The sequence below is a fragment of the Calonectris borealis genome, chromosome 5, assembly GCF_964195595.1.
Source record: "Calonectris borealis chromosome 5, bCalBor7.hap1.2, whole genome shotgun sequence".
NCBI classification, from domain to species: Eukaryota; Metazoa; Chordata; class Aves; order Procellariiformes; family Procellariidae; genus Calonectris; species Calonectris borealis.
The window spans coordinates 25,110,427-25,134,103 of NC_134316.1; the positions used below are offsets into that span (position 1 = coordinate 25,110,427).

Below are 23,677 nucleotides of genomic sequence, written 5' to 3' on the forward strand. Positions count from 1 at the left end.
GCTTACACACCACCATGGTTGCTTTGCTGCTGACAAATAAATCTTTGTGTCCTCCTGCCTCCATCACTGGCCAAATACACAAAGCTTCAGCAAGAAGATGCTTAGCTCTCCTAAATGTTAAATGTTTTGTTCCATTATTTGTTGGCAAAAAATTCCCCCGATTATCTCTTCTTCCTTATCCTAGCCAGCATCACTGCAGAGCCTACTTTATTTTCTACACATAGTTTTTCTTTTCTATTTCTTTTCTTTTTATTTTTAGCTCCAGCTACTTGTCCACATCACAAAACAACCACATGACCTGTCATCAGAACTGTCATTTTCTGTCAAGGGCGAAGCCTCTGCGCAGAGGAAGAAATGAGCTATGCCACAGGACCTGAGAAAAGCCCCTTGGCTGCAATCACTGAGGCTGCTGCAGGATGCAGCAAAACACAGTCATAAAACCAGATGAGATGAGGCTAGCAGCCACTCTGAGTGGTCAGCTGCCTGGCCTTGGCTTAAGGCAGGAACAACTACACCTATGGCAATCCGCACACATTTGCCTAGCCTGCTCCTAAAACTCTCCAGTGATGTGACTCACAGCCTCCCCAGACCATCCGCACCAGCGTTTCACTGGCCTTGCCATTAGATCCGGCTTTTCTCATGTTTAACCCCAATCTCCTTAGCTGAATTTAAACCCATTACTTCTTGTCCTGTTTGCAGCAGTCTTTAACAGATTTGAAAATCACTACTACAACTTCTCTCAACCTGTGCTTTTCTGGACTTCTTCTGCCCTAACTTGCTCAGACTTACCTCATGGGTTGCATCTGCTTGACCACTAGTCCTTGTAGCTTCCTACTGGACTCGCCCCAGTTTCACCAAACCTTTCTTGAGATGCAGTGCCCCAGACTGGACAGAGCACTACAAGTAAGATTTTGTTTCAGGAGGGTTGCTTCCTTGTCTCACAGGCTACTCTGATGTCCATACATCCTCAAGCACACTCTCTGGAGCTCTGTGCTGATGGTACCTGCCTACACAGCGCTTGGCTCATGCTGCTGAAACAATCTTTCAAATTCACCTCTAAACTAAGGGCAAGCAGCAGCTCATTTCCTAATGCCACAGCAAATCTGCTCAGCTCCCCATTATCTGCTGCAGGATTATCCAGTTTCAGCATTGCGTCATGTAGGCAAAGACAACAGAGCTGGCTCCATACACGCAATTCAACTCAATGACAAAGTTCGTTAGCCCATACAAGGCACCATACGGCTGCAGTTACACCTCTGGCATAATCTTCACAAGCCAGTTTAGAATAAACATTGTTTATTAGCTGAGATTCAACACTGGCCTTGCAGTATTGGAGCCAGGTCTGTATCGATTCACTTTGGTGTCTCTGAATTTTCTTCTGGAGCTACCAGCTCCAGAACTTACCAGATCAAGCACAGATCTGCTAGACAGTCACTATATTATTTCTGATATGCAGAAAATTAACTCAGGTAGGAAGCAATCAAATTACTGGGCGGGGGGGTCCATTATCCAAGGTATCTGACCTACTCATTGCTATGGATAATGGCAAGCCAGTGCAGCAAATTCTGCCACATCCATCAAAATGAAACGCCAACCCGAAGGAATTTCCAGAAGATAATTTCACAGGACAATATTATAACAATACTTAAATGAATTTCATCCTCTCTACTACAAATGCATGCAGATAAAAACAAACCATAGGATACAACATGTTTCTACCTACAGACACTAGTCTGTTGGCTGAAATCACATCACTATATGCTCATCTCTAAAAACAGCACAGTTGGCAGGGGCTGCTACTATTCCTAAGGCGGTGTGTGCGTGTCAGGAGTGTGAGAAGGCGTGAGAAGGATCCCAGCATGTGTGGATAGGAAAGGGTGGAGAATGTAAGTGGCAATTTCCTAGATTTGTAGTGATTGAGTTGACAGGATCTGCAGTTAAGCAACCTTGACTCCAAGTTAATAGGGTTTCTGATTGGGAGGTAATTTCCAAGGGTTTTTAGGAGTTTGTATCAGTGCTGATAGTCATTTACATGAATAGTGATAATGCATTATCCTTCTCATGTCTTCCCACTAAGCCTTTATGTCTCCTCTACCTTAACCTATCCTCCTTGATGGTTCCCTGCACAGCTGCATTCAACACTTTTTTAAGAAAAGGCTGATCTACAAATGTTTCCTCTGCCAGAACTGGTGAACACTTAGCCATTAAAATATTATACAAAATTTAAGCAGCCCCTGACAAGTGAAACTGGGAAATTAAGTTCAGCCACCATGAAACACATTGCAGAAGGAGTCCTGGCTTTTTCTAGCTCAGCTATCAATGCTGAATTTGCTACAGAGCTGGCAGGGGTTGCCCAGCATCGCTGCAGTATCAGTGGTGCAAGTGGTTACAACAAAGAAAGGTACCCGAGGAGAAGGAAGGGCACACGATCGGGAAGGACACACAGGACCTACCTCGCTGGCTGAGACGGGTGACCGGTCAATGCCCCTGTTGACAGACTCCCAGGACCTGGCAGTCAGCATGCAGGCAAAGAGAGGGTACAAATCCCCTGCCCCAAGCCGCCGGCTGTACTTCTGCACCCTCTTCATATCAGCCTTGATGAGGGCCTGCCAAAGGCGGCAGTAGTCCATGCGGAATGACTCGTTCAGCACCTGGGGAGGGAGACATGGCCCCCAGAAGGCCACAGAGGACAGGGAACTGGGGGGGGAAGCCTTGTGCCCCCTAGTTGTGCCCTATCCCCCATTTCAGAGCCAGGAACTATCCTTGGAGGGCTATGGGAGTAATAGGAAAAATGTATTCATATGGACTTAGGGGGGCAAGGCTGCAGCTGGGTGTGCTCTTTCAGCCTGATGCCCACAGGCAGCCTCACAAGGCCCTGGAAGCCCCCCATAGTTACGTACCTGGTAGAGCCCATGGTCCAGGAGGATAATGTGGGCCTTGCCAGAGGCTGGGCATTTCTTCACTAGCACATTGCCTGGGTGCGGGTCACAGTGCACAAAGCCGTTCACAAAGATCATTTCACTGTAGAGCTTCCCCAGGTTGCGAGAGATCTGTAAGGAGGCAGGAGATGGTCATACACTGCCACCCACAGCAGGGTGCCTGCCAGGGAGGCGAGGCAGCCCCCACGTGCCAACACTGCGGGGAGCGAGGGTCTGGTACGTGCCAATGTCCCCGTGCAGAGCTCTTGCAGCTCCTCACACTGACAAATGCACAGGGTGGCTGCTGGCATCTACTACGGGGTGACCCAGGGCATTCAGGGAAGGATCCATGCAGGGGGCACCATGAAGGTGTTTGTGGGGTCAGGGGTTATTTAATGACACTTGCCTGGCATAAAAAAGAGAAAATACCTGTGGGTTGGAATGGGGTTTCTGGTAATGAGGAGAAAAGTGAGATAGCAGATAGGGGCAGACAGGCATTCACAGGGAAGGCATGGAAAGAGCTGTTGGGGTGGGTGAGAGACGGCTTGGAGGAAGACTCAGGTGTTTCCATCCACGGATGGCAGCAGGACCCAGGGGAGAAGGGGTGGGAGGAGACTCAGCCTGTCCATCTGCCTACCAGAATGAACATGGGTTCCCTCTCCCCTCCTTCCATCACTGTCCCCCACTTTCCCCCTTCCTTTCCTCAGACCCATGCTAATCTGATTTGCGATGTCTGTGAAGATGAAGCAGCACAGAAAGGCTGTTTAAATCATCCTGTCACTGCTGTGTCCCTCCATGCTGCTGCTCCTTATCACCAAGAGATGTTATTAAAGTTAAAAACCTCCTAGGACCAAGCAAACATCCCCAGGGCCCGGGATCAATCCCTCGCCATGCACTAACACAGCAGTCTCGCCCTGACATCCCACTGCCAGCGCTCCCTGCCATCAGAGAGCTGCATGGTGCTCCACAGCGGAGTGCTGAACAAGCAATTAAAAGTCAATCGTTGTAAGTGATTCCAAGCATGTCCCCAGACACACAGTGTAAGCAGCAAACAGGCTGCTGTCCCCATAAGCAGAGGTGGTAGAAGAGGTAATGGGGATACTAACGACAGCTCATCCTGCAGAAAAGCAGACAGCCAGGGAAGGGCTTGCTTTACCCACCTCTGAAATGCAGCCACCTCTGAGAAGAGCATTCATTATGAATAGTGCCCAAGTAACTACAAATGAGGAGGAAGAATGGGAACCCTTCCTGCAGCACACCAACAGAGATAGCTGTAGGACCAGGCGGGACACCCCTCCATCCCTCAAGTGGGACCTGGAGCCACTGCTGAATCATGGAGAACGCTGCCCTCATGCCGAATCACCCACACAGGTGGCATAGCACAGTCCTGCAGTCTTCTGTAGTGCAGCTTCCCTAATGCCACACAGGTGTTATTGTAAGTACTCACTGAGGGGAATAATATTTCCCTTCTGAATCACCAGCAGAGATCACTGGAGCAATGAAGTGACCTTTATAGGTCTCATAGATCAACAAGCTCTAGAACTGGATAGGACCAAAGTACCAAGTGCTGTGACCTCCTAGAAGAGCTGAGTAGCACTTGCTGACAGTCCAAGGATGTGCCAGATAGTCTGTTTTAAGCCAGTCACTCCTCCACACAGTCTCCCAGGGACCTGCACACAAGGAGGAATGGAGTTGGACATCATGACTGATCATAGCATCAACCATGATACCTGTGCACACACAACCACATTTTGCCTTCTCTGCCTCAGCTATTTGCCCTCCAGGGACCACGAAGAGCACAGAATTATTGAAGATGAGGACTTGGGGCCAACCTGGGGCACAACATGATGCCTCACACCCGTTAAACACAAGTCCAGACAGGGGATAGTTCTGCAAACCTGCTGGTTGGTCACAGCTAAAGCCTGGAAAGCTATTAATTTGGGGCACTGAGTATAGGCTGCTTCAAATACAGCAGATTCTCCTTCCGTGCTGCGGTAATGGCATAGGTTGGGAAAGTCAAGCAGTGGAACAAGTTGCCCAGAGAGGTTGTGCAATCTCCATCCTTGAAGGTTTTAAAGATCTGACTGGATAACACCCTGAGTAAGCTGGTCTGACCTCATAGCTGACCCTGCCTTAGCAGGAGGTTTGACAGGAGACCTCCTGAGGTCCCTTCCAATCTCAAATATCCTAGGATCCTACAAAAACACCTCTCATCAAGTTATCCGCACCACCCTCATAACAGCATCTTATGGTATGGTTGTAGGCTCCAGGTGCAGGGAAGGTCTCCCCTCCTGAGTCACCGTGAGCAGACAGGTTACTAAACAGATCTGTGGTCACAGCCTTTTTGCTGCCTGCAATGCAACACAGAAGCAGCTCGGGATTCATGTTCCCATCTTACCACGAAAACAGAGGAGTCACAGCCCTGTTCAGACCCACAGGCGGGGTCATGGGTACAAGACAATCTTCACTGCAAGATCCCCATCCTCTCTCCCTTCCCTGCTGTACTTATATTTACCTCTTCCCCAGCACGCCACCTTGAGTATCTGCAGTAGTTAATTGATTGAAACTAGACTTTATGGCTTCTTTAAGAAAGAGGAATGCATTCTGTATAATTTAGTTAGCACACAGAAGATATGTTACAGGGATTTATGATATAAGCATATAAACAGGCTTTAATTTTGGAAAAAAAAATTATGCAGTGTAAGAGATGGAGCTGTGCTGCACACCAAAGTACTTTCACATATGTTTGTCTGTCGACATACCACTAAAATAGGATAAAAATTAAATTAAGATAGAAAGCACCAATACTGTCAAATTCTAAACAAAAAAGGAAGGTTATGTTTCTAGGGCTTAAGAGTGTAATATGTGAATAGCGACCTATCACTATAATTCAGACAAAAGGAGTTCATATTTCTAGAGAAAAAGTCTAGGAAAAAAACATGAAACCTTTATATACATTAATTCTCCAGTACTGTGCCCCACCACTATGGGCCTTTATTCCACCCTTATTGAGAAGGCCACTGGATAAATAACATATACAGAATTCATTTTGGAAGAATGCAGTTAGGTGAAATGAGAAGACAAACGTGTGAAAACCTCTACTCAGGAGAAGGGAGGAATTCAGCATGCATTTAGGCTGCGTAAGACCTTGGGGTGAAGGTGCATCACAAATTAGAGAAAAGGTTGCAGTGATTTACAGAAGCAAAGACCAAAGTAAACACATAGGCATTTTGTTATGACACGGAGAGGTTGTCATTCCTTGCCCTGTTTATCATCCAACACAATGAGGTCCTTATCATTACCAGGGTCCCCCAGCATTGTTCTGCTGCACATCATAAAAAAAGTAATTATCACCCTTGAAATCCTGCATTCACTTCCAGACACCTCATTAACAGAGAGGTGCAGACTACACAGAGTTAGTTCGGAGAAAGCAAATAAATGAGTAGGATGCAGGAAGAATTTACTTGGGAAGAAGATTAAAAGAGCTGAAGATTCCAAAGTTGACTAAGGAATGGCTGAGGAGGGGCCATCTACCAATGTTAGAAGGTTTGAATAGTAAGGAAGCAGAAGCACTTGTAGCACTGGATGTGCTACAAGACATACAAGTAGGCAGAAGGGGGTGTAATCAAGAATGGCATAATTTAGGCATAACACATAAGAAAAAAAATCTATGCTAGTCAGCAAGCATTGCTGAGCTTGATATGTCAGGACGACACCAGACTCTGCCTCTGGCCAGAGGCATGTCCTTGCCTATTGCCAGAAGGTGTGTTATTGCCTAAAAGAAGTTCAATTTGTCTGTCTGTGCTGCAGCAGAACATGATGACTACAGTCACCAAGTGAGCCTGTGGCCTCACCAGTCAATGCAAATAGCAACTTGCCATTGCCACATTATGTGACACGACCATGACACTGTGTCAGACAAACCACACATTTTCAGCCCAATGTTTTCATTTTGAAAAAAATGTAGCTGAGGAATAAGCAGATTGCAGATGATGAAATGGAGAGTCAGCAGCCTGGGCAAAAACAATGGAGTGACAGATACACATATAACAGCCAGACTTGGAGTCACTCTTCACCAAACTAAGCACACAAAGTTCATTTTATGCACTAAATATGGCAAGGACGCTACATGTCACAAACTATCCTATGTGAGTTACAAGCCAATACAGAAGAAAGTAAGAATGCAGTGCAGACATTAAGGATCATTATTGTACAGTATCACATAGTCTGTCTATAAACTGGACAAGTTTACTGGAAATAAGTAAGGCAGAAAGCATGACTTCGGAGGCTGTTCCAAAAATTCATTCTTTAGTGAAGTCAGAACCTTTCCCCTAAAGGGATGGTCAGAACCTTTCCCCTACATCCCAGCCTAATTTTAATGATGTCCAGTTTAAATCATTTCCTTAGGCAACATAACCCTAGAGTTTAACTAGTTCCTTCCCTCTCCAGTATTTACTACTTCAATGTGTTCACCAGTAAGATAATAATCAGCATAAATACAGCATAAATACTGCCCCGTTTCTACAGGATGCTCCTTTATCTGATGTGCCTTAGGAGTCACGCTGCACTGGAAACACACACTTACCCTGCGATTGACTAATATCCCAAAGTTAATTCTAATATGCCACTTTCCTCTGATAAACTCCCAGCATATTCAAGAAACTCTTCTTATTAGTTTTCAAGCGCATGGCTTTTCACTTGGTATTGCTCATTTTTATCCCTTTTTATCACTTCAGTCCTCAAGGCCACCAAGTGCTATTGCTACTCCGGTCCTCCTCTACAATGACAGAACCTCCCAACTTGGTGTCATCAAGAACCCCCTTCACACAGTTCTGTTTGTGTCGAGGTCATCATTGAATTTATTAAATAAGATCAGTTTGAAGAGCAAACCCCACAAAACTCCACTACGGTAATTCCTCTCCACCATTGCCTCTATCAGTTTCTTACCTACTTTGCAATTTCCCTACTAATCCCCAGCTTTTCTAGTTAACCGACTCATATCCAGTGTACCAAGTATTTTACCAAGTACACGTACTGCATTTCTGTCATCTAATTCAGAGGATCCCAAGCTGTAGTATAGGTAGCAGCAGTGATATGTTTCTTCTTGTGTTACGCACACAGCTGCAGACTGTTGCTGCCATCAGTTTTGAAAGTCTAGACAACCAGTTACCCTCGCATGATCCACTAGCAGCTACTTTTGATGAACCCCTATTACACTCCCTTGCATACAGCCCCACAGCAGCAAACTCCGAGGCACACACCAGCCCCTGTATGCAACTCTCCTCTTAACAAATCAGCACACCCAGCCGACAGGGCAACCTGACAACAAAACACTGGAAAGTCCATCACAAATGAGTATCTTTACAAACACCAATATGCAATAGTTAGCAAGAAACCTCTCAGAAAGTAAAGAATGCGTGCAAATTTGAGCCTATGAATACTCCTACAGTAACAAGATGGCACATACATCATGTTCATGGGTAGCTGCAGTATAACAAACCAGCCTGGGTTATCCAGGGAAAGTCACGGATACTTTCTGGCCTTGTGAGCAAGCTGGAGTGGCCCTGGCTCCATGCCTCCGACATGAAGAAGAAAGACAAAGGAAAAAATCCTATGACATGGTCCTGTAGAGCTGATCTCACCGCCTGCCCCTGATAAGTCCCAGATGAAGCTGCCCAATAGGGCATCATCCCTTCCTGTCCCACCTCCATCTGTGACTGTCTCTTTAGATCAGGAGTAGATACTAGTCTCTGGCCTTAATTTGGCTGTAATATTTGCCAATTATTTTAAGAGATGGCGACACTAACTTCAATTGATCTCATTAAAAGTAAAGGTTGTTGTGCAGCTCATTTCTCAGGGCTCAATATTACCTCCTCAGGCCAAAATAATAGCATTGATTTTGGAACCTTAATCGAAGGTTAATTGGATTGAAGATTGTATTGGGTTTTTGCTTTCTTTCGTTGTTGTTATTACAGCCATCATCTAAGGGTTTGCTTAATCCTGCTAGGGTAATCCTGCCCAATTAAACTGGTGTCAAATTAGCAAAGGGTGCAGATGGAAAATAGCCACAATTTGGAGCCTGCTCTGTGTCTCTGCTCTGAAATGGCTCTTGTCCATAGCAGATTAGGATGGTCACACACAAGAGATCCGATTTCACACTCTGCCCTTCGTGATCTGGTTGTGAGGATCAAAACACAGTGCTCTGTAATGCAATACTATCACTATGCACTGATCTAGCGTCACAGCAAAATGATGTCTGGACACACACAATGTCATTAACATACAGGAATAGTTTTTAGGACTCCTGGAGTATATTCCTAGCATGCCCCATACTCTCTGTTGGGGACTGAGGAAATTATTTTCCTGCTCAATGCCCCATCTTCCATGGCATTTAAGTGGGGAGAAATATTCTGACTCATCTGCCCAGGGAACTGAGGGACTATCTTGATAAGTTTCTACAGATTCTCAAAAGGACACAGGTAGAGAAGACCAGTCGTTGTTTATTTAACTGTTTCTTGCATCTCTGTCAGACCCAAAATGGCCATGGAAATAATTTTCCCTTGGCTTTAAATGTAGTCATATTTCCTTGGATTTAATGTAAAGCATGTTGCTGAGGCTTAAGCAATTGATTGACACTGATGCTTCAGACTGACTTTCAGTAAGAAACAGGTTCGTGTGTAATTTAACTCTTTTACCTGGTGTCTTTGCACAGTTCAGAAGCTGGAAATGCTGGAGGTCACTATCCTTGCTTACCAGTGCCTTGTGAATTTTCATTAAGCTTCAGACAAGAGGAAATGTAGGAGAATCTGCAAGGAAACCTCTCCTCAGACTAAATCAGCAGGGCAAAGAGCAAGAATAGCCATTTTCCCCAGAAACAGTGTTCTTCTCCATGCTCCATTTCATCTAACACTTGAGCGTTATAAGCACAAATACTTGAGAGGTTTCCACGCTTGTGCTGACAAAGGGATCCCACCCTGGGAAATCCCACTTAAATTTTAACAGCTACAAGGCAGCAGCTCCTGACTCTTGGCAGAAGGGTAACTCCCACACTGAAAGCATATTTCAAGTTGCAAAGCTGTCAACCATGAGAAGGTAGCTGGGCTCTTTATTGAGCTAAGAGATGCCATTCCAGTGCAGAACGGCAACAGAAGGAAGCAAAAAGCCACAGTAGGATGAGGTGACAGATGGCTATAATTGCACACAGTAGCTCATCTTAAGTACCTTAGCTGTTTGCTTTCACTTCTCAGCTGGACAAAACACTTTCCTGGCTTCTGAATCATCCATGGCTCATGAACAGGCTCTTAGTGAGCTGAAGTACATGGCATCGTTTCCTTTCCCTGACTCAAGTCCAAGCCAGAGCGATCATGGGGGACTCTCCACTTGGCTACCTGAGCTGGCTGGTTAGTTGGAGTCAATACAGCACATGCCACGAGTGCATTTGTAACCTCCACAGCTCCCACAGCTGCTGATCCAGCAGCCTCTGCGGACACAGGCAGAGCATCCACAAGGAGGGAGAGGGAGGACCCATGCAGCAGATCAGAGATCACGTTAAGATTTGTATACAAACAAGATCTCTCTAAATGAATCAGGTAAAATCCCTCCTTCCTTCCTGCATACAGTATGCTACAAACATCTTGGGAGCCCCTCAGTCTATTTTTCCTCCCTTCCCTGCTCTACCCACCTCTTCCAAATGTATCTTCCCAACCAAGACTGTAAATGCTCTTGTGTCTTGAAACAGAAACAGCCCAGTTTCCACATGGCCCCCTTCTTAACCCTGCCATGGCCTGGTCTTCCCTCAAAATTCATGCCAGCTCATTTCTTGATAACTCCCTTCTCCAGGCTTCCCTCCCACTGTCAATATCATAGCTGCATGCTTATCCCCAGCTACACTTGCACATGAATAAGTAACTGTTCCACAGGCAGATATTTCAGTGTTTGCACTTGTCTTTAGAAATCAAAGCCTTCTCTGATTAAATGCCATTACAATCCAGCGCTTGGACGGATCCAGAGAGATTAATGTGCTTTTGGGCAGCTTTAATGATAATCCTGCTACAGACGGTATTAAGTAAATGTCAGTAACCTGGTTTGAAGGGAGCTTTCACCTCAGGGATCCTTTCCATTTAGAGGAGAGAGGCTCAGCCTTTTCAAGGCTGCTTTGTCACACAAGAGAAATCCTGCTTAGTGAAGACTCCTCTTCCTCCGCCCAGTAAAATAAAATGGAGTAAGATGATAGAAGGGTTGATAGATAGATAGATTGAGGTGATTTATAGCGAGCTAATGCATCTCTCTAAAGCCAAAACTGCTGTATATTATAAGCCATGTCATAGTTTTGAAACCTGGGTTGCCACTCCCTCATGTTCCTTTCAGTGTCTGCTGCCTTTTGCTCATCTCACCACCGTGCTCACCAGTTCTTTACCCAGGGCATCAACAGCAGCAGCTGATAATGGCCCTTGGTCATATTTATCCCCACCTGCTGGAGAGGTCTGGGGTGTGCACTGCACCTACCTCATCTTACTGTGGCCATAATAACACCTCATTCCCCATCACATGATTCTGACAGGCCCAGTAATCCCTCCTTTCTACTGTTCCTTTATTGGCAATCAGTAAAAATTAATCATTAATTTTGGAGGATGGGGAGAGAAAAGGAAGGAAGAACAGCTCAGCGCAGGCACTGAGAGAGTTTGCAGAAACTCAGTCCTACCACTGAGCTGAGTAACATCCTATACCTGACATATTGCCAGAAACCTCTGAGGTTTATACTTTGCAGTAGTAGAAGGCAGTTGACAACTTTTTTAAAATTACATCTTAGCCATCGTTTAGAGACCAGCTCCGGATCAGCAAAATATGTGGTTTCATTGCTGCAAGGAACCTACTGCGCCAAGACATCACAAAACAACCTTCCCAAAGGCACAGATGAAAAAAAATGGGCTGAATTTTCACCCTAAATCTCTCCTATTGCAAGCAAAAGCCTCTGCAAGTTAGAAAAACTGAAATTAGCTGCTTCTCTACTTTATTTTGGCATATACTGGCAGCAAAATATCCCACTGAAAGGCTGAAGACATTGACTTTTCCACCCGGACTGGCTGGAGAAAGCTATGGAAGATTGCAAAGAATGTTTTTCCCTAGGCTTCTCCAGACAAGTTTGCTATCTCCAGCAGTTTGAGAAAATTCAAAGAAGCAACCAAAGTCCCAGGGAGCTACACTATGCTAGCTACCTCAATCTCAGAATGGATCTGTTGTCCAAGAACTGTGAGGAAGCCCTGCTCAAAATCCAAATGTACATATTGCTCAAGAGTCCTCCTGCTAATGCATCAAAACAAGCCTTTCTGACTGACTATTCCAAGACTTGAGGCATATTCACTGTTGTATCTGAGCCCTGGGGGCTAAATTTGACCTCTGCTTTATAGCAGAAGAAAAGGATAGGATGAACGCACTCAAAGAAACAACTCTCTCGCTTTTGACCAGTTGACTTGTCCAGGTGAATGGAGCTGACTGCATGTTCTGCCATGAATGAGGCTTTGAAAATCTCTCTTGATAGCAAAGTCCATGAGCTACTATGTTCTCAAGAGTCACACTATGGTGGTCTTTGCAGACCAGATGCATCACTGAGGCACTTTTACCTTGTTAAATAAAAAGATCATCAGCACAAAATAGACACAGAGAAGGAATTGTGTCTACCTCCGATCAGCTGACAATAACCTCTGTGATGCCCTGATGAGAGGGAGGAGGAAAATCAGTGACCCAAATGCTCCAAATTCTTCCTGATGGAGACATGGAAGGAGAGAGACTGTACTATCCACAGGTGAGGTTGTATTCATTTTAGAAGTCCCTTGAATGAGATGGACCAGATATCTCACAGGGAAGAGAGCGTTGTTCACTATTACCCATTGACCTTGGCTTGTTCGTCACAATTACAATGGAAAGAGAGTCTCAAAATCCACTTTAACCTTAGAGCTTTCTTTCCTGTATTTCAGTGGAGAAACACATGAAAAGGTGCCTGCCTTTCTGCCTACAGAGGTTACTAGAAAATATCTCACTGATTTCTGTGAGGTGCAAGAGCAGAGGAAGAGGCGAAAAGAAACAGGCAGAGAAACAGGCAGGCTACTCAGTCCTCCACCTGTAATTTGCCTGAGCTCTTTAGGCAGAGAAAGAGCTGCATGCTGATTTAGGGAGGCAGCTGAGAAGATACACTTAACGTTCTCTCCTTGTGGGGCATATCAAACTCACATTTCCCCTCCCTTGAGAGGTCTTTGGCATGTCTCTAACTGATGCCACATGAACTTTGCCATGGATGGTGTGCTGGTTTTGGCTGGGATAGAGTTAATTTTCTTCCCAGTAGCCAGTACAGGGCTATGTTTTGGATTTTTGCTGAAAACAGTGTTGATAACACAGGGATGTTTTCGTTACTGCTGAGCAGGGCTTACACAGCGCCAAGGCCTTTTCTGCTTCTCACCCCACCCCACCAGCGAGCAGGCTGGGGGTGCACAAGAAGTTGGGAGGGGACAGCTGACCCCAACTGACCAAAGGGATATTCCACGCCATATGACGTCATGCTCAGCATATAAAGCTGGGGGAAGAAGCAGCAAAGAGGGGGACATTCGGAGTGATGGCGTTTTGTCTTCCCAAGTAACCGTTACGTGTGATGGAGCCCTGCTTTCCTGGAGATGGCTGAACACCTGCCTGCCGATGGGAAGCAGGGAATAAATTCTTTGTTTTGCTTTGCTTGCGTGCACGGTTTTTGCTTTACCTATTAAACTGTCTTTATCTCAATGCACGAGTTTTCTCACTTTTACTCTTCCGATTCTCTCCCCCATCCCACTGTGGGGGAGTGAGTGAGCGGCCGTGTGGGGCTTAGTTGCTGGCTGCGGTTAAACCACAACAGATAGAAAGGGTGCAGAGAGGAGGAAGAGCAGAAAGAGGGGGAGCGTTCAGATTTCGGAGGTAAGTGGATGGACAGATTAAGTACAACTGATTTTATGCTGTAGGTCTTTGATAGCCAGTCAACCAAGTACAGCTTTGAGGCTCATCAATAGGGCACAAGGGGAAAGGCAAGCAGCAGTGCCTCAATCAGCACTCACTGACCGGGAGGGGTGGCTTGATACACTGTCCAATGGCTCAAAACCCTTTCCCCCGGCATCTCCTCAGCCCTTCTGGGAAGTAATACCTTCTTTTCCTCAAGAATCTCTCAGGGACAGAGAATCCAAAGTGCTCTCCCGCTTCATGCCACACGTACATACAAACTATTTCACTCATCGGGGAAATGTAGCCTCTCTATAGGGATGAAATCTGGCAGCTGTTTAATGAAGGACTGCAAAACTACACAGTAATGTAGGACCAGGAAGCAAAGAAGAAAACTGTTGCATCCGGAAGAAAAAGGAGATTTTGGAAAGCAGAAGAAAACAACCCATGTCAGAATATTACACAAAGCACCATGGCTGAGGCTCCAGCACTCTAATAACTGTGATCATATGAGACCTATGATTTATATCTCCTGCATAAGGTGATAGCTGTTGGGATATAAAAGCTACATCCCATGCATTTGTCCAGGAGAAAGTTAATGCAGAAGAAAGAGAGGGAAAGAAGAGAGACAAAAAGAATCAGAAGCTGAAGTTGTTCCTTTAGGATAACAGGAACTGCCATCTTGGAACAAACCATGGGTGTATGTAATAGAAGAGCATGGTCATCTTTCACTATCTGTCTCCTTGACGATCTCTCTAGTTGTGCAGCCTACAGGAGTGTTCCCCAGAAGGGGTTATGTACTTTTCCCAGAAGCACAAGAACTGAGATCTCTCAGATTGATTGCTCTGTTCACATCTGTATGTGCTCCCTCTTCTGCCCCTTCCTGTCCTGCCAGCCTCCGTTTTGCATCAACGTCAGATGATGTCAACATCAGTTTTGCATTGCCCACTACGTCCAGTTCAGAGATGGCTGAGAAACTACCTCATTGACATTGATGCCATTCCTCTCCATGTAGGCCCTGTCGTTCACCTGTCCCCCTTCCATAAACTCCATGAGAAGGACACGCCTTGTTGAGAGCTCCCAGTAGATCCTGGGGACCTGAAACAAGAACAGATGAGTTAGGTCAAACAACAGCCTGGGAAAGCAAGGAGAATATATCAAACACAAGCCAGAAAAGGAGTAAAAATGGAAGAGGGTGAAGTGAGGACTTTTTTTTTTCCTGAGCACAAGGTAGGTAAATCCATCTACCGGCCTCTTACCCAGGACAGCCAGCAATGTGTGCAAGGACAACGTACCGATACAACGGCAGCAGGATCTGTCCTCGTGCAACATTGCTGGCCATGCTCTACAAGATTTTGACCACCTCTCACTCCCACTGATGTCTGAGAGCTTTCTTATCTGCTCTGCAGCTCCTCTAGCTGGGCTGTTTAACTAGTACCTATTGCAAGTTTCTGAATCATCCACTCAGCTCCAGTAGACAGGAACTGCATCTCGTTTGCTACGCACAGGGCCCACTTATGCAGCTCTAAAAATGATAAGCCATCGTCATAAATTGTATCTCTGCAGTGCCCCTTGGAACACAAATGCCTTTGAGCTGACAAACCCTGCATACTTAGGCCATCTACAATTGAACTGGGAGAAAAATCAAGTGTCATAAATACGGGGCTTGTCACAGAAACCCTGGGAGATCCTTAACTATCTTATTGCCAACGTGACACAGTAACAAGTGTAAAATGTCAAAGCACTTTTCATTCAATCTGCAGTAAATCAAGCTGAGTGAGGTACCAGTAAGAGGCCTGGTGTCACCCAGGGAGGCAGTGACACAGGCGTCACTCAGGCTGGCTCCCCCTTTTCCAATCTCTCTCTCCAGCCAAATTCTTTCCATGCTGAAGTCCCTATTGTCAAGAGTCCTTTTGCTTTGGATATTCCTCACGTCACTGTGCTGATCAATCTCCCAAGCTGTCCAGATTGGCCTCTGCACATGGGTGAAGCCATACAAGCACATTTACCAAAGATATAAGGGAGCTCCACCCATTCCCATTACTATGCCCCAGTACAGAGAGACACATTTTGTAAAGAGAGAGCCAGCTGTGCAGCCCCTTCTCCTCACCCACCTGACTCAGCCGTGGACTCAGGACTCGCGCACTGCAAGGGTCCAGCACCTTGGGGCAGGACAGGAAGAGGTAAGAGTGTTGTCCATCTATTGCAACCAAAGCCAGGGGAACCAGCCAGGCCACTGTAGCTCATCGTAACTCCTGAACAAGCAGCATTTGTTTTATACTCTGCTTGTAACTATTGACAGTGTCTCAGTCCGTCACAAACTGTCTGCCTCCCCCACTGTTCCTGTCCTAGAGAGACCATTTTCCCAATGTCACCCACTTCTACATTACCATGTGTGTGCCGCTTTAGATCAAAGACTCCTTTGCTGAGCAATTCCAATGTCCCTCAGTCCCACCGTTGAACACTCCTGGCATACTTTGCCTGTTAACCTTGCGTAGACTTTGACACCAGGAATCCACTATGGGCAAAGGGATTCAGCTTATCTGGATGTCCATTCTTTGCAGTTAGATTGGTGAGAAAGCAAAGCAACTCCAAAACTAACAGTTCCCCAGCCCATCTAGCTCACTTATCATTTCAGATTACACTTATTCTTGTCTCAAGATTTACAGGGGCGAGTCAGTGGGCTTGTAAAGCACTACCCATGCTCCCGGAGATGCCTCTCACCCACAGCCAAATTCTTCAGTGACTTTTTTTAATTACTCACAGATGTTTGGCTGTAATGCTAGTGCATGGAAACAATTTGTCTCTGGCTTTAAAAGCTCAAACAGGCTCACAGCACAAAATCTACTTCTCAGCTTTCTAGCGTGTTTAGGAAAATTAATGATACAGGAGCCCAATTATTCCGTTGCCTTTGGGTGATGAACACGTCTCTGAATTGGCAGGTCAGACGGGAAGATCCATTATTTAGCCATCTCAAGCCATTTGTTATTGTTACACATATTGATATCATGATAGCTCCTTAACCCAGCGAGGAGGTGATTGGCCGTCTCCATGGGGATTTACTTCACAGTATCCTAGTTACAGCTGCAACGGATACAGCTCTCCAAGGTGCATCACTTCTGATAAGTGCCCACTCAGCAAAATCATTGGCCTTTGGCCTTCTGTAGCTCTGGTGGCTTTTAGCTATCTGTGTCTGCGGAAAGACCACTGCTGCCACTGGGCTCCAAAAGGACTGTTCCAAACCTGGAGTTAGGTGACAAGGAATTATAGCCCTTGCATGGAGGAAGCAAGGGGAAAATGGATGCATCACCCTGTAAAGTCTAACTCACCTCATTTCAGACATCGGTGACTTCCATCTTGGGACTTCTGCATAAACAGGAGGTGAAAACCTCATTTTGATGTGTATGCAGGGGGTTCAAAGGAGGGTGCATTTTTTGTTGCCTTTGTGTATGTGCAGGTGCAGTTATGTCAGTGATTGTGCCCACAGCACTATGTGTGCTGGACCATACTTGTGTAATTCCAGAATGTACACAGCAGAGGCTTGTGCCTCTTGTATGTCAGCAAAAGATTTGTGCACGTGTGACTTTGAAAATGTGAGCTTATGCCTGCAAAAAAGGGGATGTGTACATGTCTGGTTGTACTTGAGATATTTGCCAGCGACCTCAGTCAGTGTGTAGCAGGGGAGGTGGAATAAGAGTGTCAGTGGGGAAGAGCACCATATGGGTGCAGCTGAGTTTGCTCAGTATGAAGGTAACATGAAGGCATTAGCCATGGATGTGTATGCAGGACGTACGCTCAACTCCAGAGTGAGAATGTGCTTTTTTGCAGGAGGAGAGATTTGTACGAACATGCTTCCTCCTGAGATACACAGTGTACCAAATCCTGCTTGATATCATCAGCTTCAGTCTAGCTTTCCTGTTTTATGTCCATTTCTTGCCCTCAGTTGAGATAAAGCCCAGGAAAATGTACCATCAGATGGCTCAGCAAAGAATGGCAAATTCACAGGTCTCTGGACAAGTTCAGAAACACTGTTTGGGGAAATGAATAGCAGGCTCCAGAGACTGCTGGCCCCAAGCCACCACTCCTCATCCAACATACGGTGCCTACAGTAGGAAACAGACAAGGAGGAAGCATGTCTCAGAGCAGTTTCTGGTCCGTACCAGCAGAGCAGTCTAGGATGAACAACACAGAGGGACTGAACTCCATTATCCCTCTGTATGGTTCCTCCAGGTGGTGAATGAGGTGCACAAGAAGCATAAAGTGAGACTATTAATGCACACACATACACAGAAATGTGTGTTCCCTCACCTTCAGAAAGTCAAAGTTCTTGAGCATATGAGCAACCTTCTCAGCATTTCTGCCTTCATTGAGAAAATCCAGCTCCAAGGGCAGATTCTTCTTAGCTTCTTCCACCAGCCACATGAACTCAAAATCTGGAAAGATCTGCTTCACAACCAAGAGAAGAACCTGAGAACAAGGCAACAGACAATCAGCTGCATCCTAGCTCCAAAGCCACACAGCTACACACAGTGCTGTTTTGATAGGATTGTTCCAGGTAACTTACAGACAACAAAAACCAACCTGCACGCCAAGTGCTTGTAGGGTTCCTGCAGTATCATTAGACAACACATGGTGTCATGCCTTGGTCGTGCAACACAAATTTTGACTTGCCCGTCCACACAGGCACATCTAGGAGTTAAATGATGGCACAGACACCAAAGGGAGCCCAGCTGCCTGCTGCCTAGAAGTAAGAGAACAAAGCTCTGGAGAAGAGACCACATGGCCAGATCTCGCCAAGGGCATGGCCCAGGAGTGACTCTCTTCCGAGTCCTATAATTCTACAAGTCACTGTTTGGCTTCATTCAAACAGCCCTCAGGTAATGCAGAAGAGGAAGATCTAAAGCAAGACTTGTCACCTCTATGTTACTTCTTCCACTGCTGAGCAAGAATTTTGCTAGCACAGAAAATCCACTGGGCAGTTCAGAGAAGACAGTGGAGTTTGGATACAGGTAGTAGGCTACAGGTCTTTAAAGGACACTTCTGGTGGGGGTCAGAGGGTGAGTTGCTCCTCAGCGCCAGTCACAGCCATCCTCAGCGATGTTGAGGTGGTGTTTTCTAAGTATCATATATCCACCACCTGGCATCCTCTTCTTCTTAAAGGGATTAGGTATGCAGCTGTATAGGGCCTTGAAAAGCCCAGCCAAAAAGTTCCTGGAAACATTTGCTTAAAGCAACATTTAAGGGGCAAGTGACAGGCTGTCCTTCCGGAAGAAAATAAAGATTATGCGATTGGATGCCATAATCAAAGCTGCACAGCAGCCAAGCATGCTTTCTATTCAAATGAAGGGTCAGTTTCTCAACCAGTGTCACAAATCTACACAAGCTGACGATTTGGACCACATCTTAAGGAAAATAATTTGTTTGGCTTTTTTTAACTACTTGAATCATAAAAAAAGAATAAAACATAAAAATGCAATCCACTTTGCTGTCTTTATCTTATTTGTTCTATACATCCATCTGAAAATGAAAACAGATTTGTTTTCACAATGTGAAAACACACTTGTCACACTTGTCAGTGTGTGTTCCTGGACAGTTTCCCTTTCTAGATCTCCACCGTTGAGCTGGGAATTCCTGCACTGCAGGAGAAACATTTAAAGCACACACAGAAAGCTGCTATGATTGAAATGTATGACAAAAAATAAATTTATGAACCATCACTGCTCCTGTTCAGCTGTGTGAAAACGTTTGTTCTCCACCTGTCTCTACTTCTCTTATCTAAATGTCAGTTCCAAACTCAATGTTCCTTTAAAAATGTAATCACCAGGTTCCAGACACTATTGAATGATTTTTCTACTGTTATATCTACAGGCATAAATCCTTTCAAATTTATGTCACCCAAATGAAATGTAACCAGCGATCTTCATAAACGTGTACATAAACTTTATGGGGCTGCAGGATTATTTCATTGGTGCCTGATGTGAGAAAATTCATGCATTGTTTTGTTATTTTCTTAAATGCTCTTTTGAATCAATTTGGCAACTTGACCATCAGCAGGGACATACTTAACAAATATTTGGCCTGTCCCTTTTCTGACATCTGTCTAACATATTGTCTTGAAATAAGTATTGATATAAGAAAAGCAGTGAGGCATCTCTCTCTGGATTTAACAGATGCTGTACTGATTTTTAAAGAGTCAGCACTGATGCTATGAAACCTCAAGTGAATTTAGGAATTTTCCATCTAGCTTTTCCCATTCAGATTCCTTCCCATCAGTCACTAAATAAGACCATCTCCATCAATATTTAAATCAACCTCCTACCTAGCTGCAACGTCTGTCTGATTCTTAAAGGACCAGAACCTCAGTGCACGTAATCTGGCTTTCAGTGCAGCCCACACAAAAATAGTCCCACACAAGGATATGATGATGCATGTAAGCCAACACTCCACAAGAGACCCTTTAAAAACAAGACTGCATGTGTCACGTTGTGAGCTACTTTCCCATAGCTGTGTGTACACAACAGATCTCGAGGATGACAAACTAGACTGTCTGTAGAGGAAGGACAATACTAACTTGCCAAAAGGAAATACACCGGTTTAGTTTCAAGTTTCCCGGGAGAGTTAGTCTAAAACCAGAAAAGACAGGAATCATTCTAAAATTATTTGTTTAAATGTCTCTTACCAGTATAACCAGCAATCACAGCAACATAGTGTGAGAGGGGATTTTTTCTGTGATACCCACTGTTAAAAGGGCAAATGTCCCAAGACAGATCTAGGTCTTGGCTCATTCATTCACATCCTTTTATTGCCCTGGTCTCACAGTCTTTCATTACCTTGCACATCCTTCTTCCTTGACTGCTTAGTTTCTGCCATCCTGTCCTGGGCAGGAGTGAAGGATACCATAAGCCCCCTGAGAACTGCTGTGCATGTGATGACTCACAAAAGCAAACTCATCGGGCAGACCACTGCAGTCAGTCCTGCAGAGGACCTGAATCAAATCCAAATCTACAGCTGGACCCAAAGCCGGTTCAAACTGTTCTCAAACCAGCACCGAAACAAGACATATCCCATCTTACCGGGATACCTTTATTGAACCCAAAAATTTATTTCACTACAAGTTCAAAATAAATATTCAGCTGCAAACTGATGCGCTCCAGCTGGAACCAGCTGTGCTTCTTTGCAGACTAGCCAGGAATGCCCAAAGCAGAGTTTTTTAGCTGCCCAAAGAAGCTTTAGTTATGTGCTCCTCTGAGAGGGTGCTGGCAGGATCTCTGATTTCTGATCTCCTGTGACGGAGAACTGTGTGTCATTGCATCAGCAGTACCCTCTAAACACTTATAAGACCCCCTCAACTTAATCTTCCCCTCTTTAGTCCCATGGACATACCTGTCTGCCAATGGATGTGCACATTACTGTACTATACATACAGATATAGGCTTACTAGGATAGCTGAAAGCTCTAGTGTTACCATTTACAGACCTAATCCTTCCCCTCTCCTCCACCTCAGCCCTGTCTCCATTTCCTGTCCCCTCCATATCAATGGCATCTTTGACTATTGCAATGCAGTGCAGTGCCACAGCTTTTCTCCAGTTCCTCCCTTCGATGGGCTAGACTTAGAAGTCTGGGAGAAGCTACAGCATTGCACTGGGAATATGAGTGGTACCCACCATTCAGGAGAGGCATTGAAACTTTTTTCCTTGCTGAATCCCTCATTTGTGTCTTCCCCTGTTAGATGACCTTCTTCATATTTCAGTGTTTTTGTTTCCAGCATGAATCAGCTCAGCATTAAGGAGCTGATCAAGAAACAGAACTGAATCACAGCAACCTCAGCCACTGTTGAATCCACACTGGAATTTAACTGGGAAAAAACATGCTAATCACAGAGAGTAATTTTTCCTTGGCCACACAGCCCTGACTGCAAGGAGAACTGAAACCAGTTTAATCCACCAGTTAACGGGCACACAGGCTGAAGAGAGACTTCAGGACTCACTCTCTAGTTTTTAAATCTCATATGGACTTACTCTGATGTCATTCATGTTTACCTGTCTTCTCTTTCTGCCCTCCTTCACTCTTACCCTCTTGTTCCGTCTCTCTGCCCACACAATCACCCTCACTGCAATCCTCGCCAACTTTCTGTATTATTCCCATAAGACAGCATTTATCCCTGCGGAGGTTTCAAAGCTACAGGATGATGTTGTTATACCTGCTTACACCACGGGTGAATGTGGCCCCCACATGTTTCAATGGCAATTGTTCTGTAAGTCAAAGTCAACAGGTAGTTTTACCTCCATGAGCAAAATATCCTTGGAGCTCTGAGCTTGGACTTTTGGGTGCTGGATTTTCACTGCCACCGTTCTCCCATCCTGCAGCACTGCCTTGTGCACCTGGGCTAGTGATGCTGCTCCCAAGGGAGTGTCTTCAAAACTTACGAAGAGCTCTTTTATCTGCCAGAAGAAGAGAAAGAGGCATCAGCTTGGGGTGCCGGAGACTATCCTAAGGAAAGCCCTATCCACAGGCCAGAGACAGCATGTGCCGAAGCTGGGCAGGCTTGGTCCTTTCATCCTTCCTCTGTCCCCTGCCTGAGCCTTGTCACTGCCTGGCCTCCCAGTGAAGCCTGCCAAGCGTGGAAGTGCCCTGGAGATACTCTGCTTATGGAAACCTGTCGCAGAACCCAGCAGCGCATTTCATCTAGGACATGGAGCGGTCAGGTAGCATGTGAGGGATCCCTCTCCAGGCTGTCCCGAAAACGGGTTGGAGAGATTATGGTTAGCATCCTTGGCTGTTACTGGGTGCAGAAGCCAACAGCTGTCCCTTTGCATGTAATTATTTTGCAGATATTTAATACCACCCACCATGACCCCCTGAAACCTGACAATGCATACTCCCATGCATTCCAGCAGCGTCAGCTAGCTTACGTGGTGAAAGCCAGCACATGACTGGGAGCAGTAGTAAGGGCACGGGGGCAAAAATTGCAGTTTGCACCTCTGAAGACATGACCTGAAAACATGTTTTATGTGATGGACTTTCTCATGCTTCCAATAAAAGTAACCAGTGCTTTCAGCTCAGAAAAAGCAGCAGGGGAGGACAGCAAAGCACTATGCAGGCAGGAAAGGAAAGTGTTAGCAGCTCTGGGTATGAAACTCAGGACTAGACGATAAGGAAATTTGCAGATGAAGAAGTAGATTCACCAGGAGGATGTCCAGGAAGCAAAAACCTACAGACGTGGGTGAGGCAATGGGAGATGGGCAAAGGCCTGTCTGCCCTGTGTAACACAGCACCCTGCTAGAGACCCTCAGTGCAGCACCGGGCAGCTCAGGCCCTGGAAACACTATTACCATGGTAGTGTGGTATCAGCCTGGCTGACTAGCCAGGCCCTCCACACAATTAATTAGCTCAGAGGGACTGCCAGCATGGTTATGTGGCTTCAGGCACGGAGCTAGTTCATGTAATGATAATCGAGGGTTTCCGTCCTGCTCTGCAGAGCAAGGTGCAGATAAGCTCTGAGGTATCCAGAAGTCAGCAAAGGGAACCTGTCCCACCCCTCCCACGGGCTGGACTGATTTCGGGTGAGCAGTTAAGAAGCCTGTAATTTATGCAGTAACAAAAAAGAAAGAATGTCAGTGCATTTTTATAACCTGCTTTTTAAAAGGTAATTAAAGATGGGAGCTGCAGTGAGCTAGTAATTAAATATGAATAAAGACCTTCTAAGCAAAGTCTTCATGCAAAGCGTTAAACGAATATTCTTTTTGCTGACAAGGAAGAAATACTATACAAGGAGCAGCCTGTTCCCTCCTGCAGCTGCC

The 23,677-nt window shown here is 45.5% G+C and overlaps 1 protein-coding gene across 5 annotated transcripts in view; it reads right to left on the reverse strand.

Annotated features, from left to right (window-relative positions):
- Window positions 1-23,677, reverse strand: part of ADCK1 (aarF domain containing kinase 1) — an 80,989-nt gene that overhangs the window by 3,640 nt on the left and 53,672 nt on the right. For all 5 annotated transcript variants that reach the window (XM_075151411.1, XM_075151412.1, XM_075151413.1 and 2 more), the window contains 5 exons: window positions 22,160-22,318; window positions 18,186-18,344; window positions 14,859-14,975; window positions 2,901-3,050; window positions 2,454-2,651 (listed from right to left, as the gene is read on the reverse strand). In XM_075151411.1, the coding sequence (XP_075007512.1) occupies window positions 2,454-2,651; window positions 2,901-3,050; window positions 14,859-14,975; window positions 18,186-18,344; window positions 22,160-22,318 (783 nt within the window). The remainder of the gene's footprint in view (window positions 1-2,453; window positions 2,652-2,900; window positions 3,051-14,858; window positions 14,976-18,185; window positions 18,345-22,159; window positions 22,319-23,677) is intronic.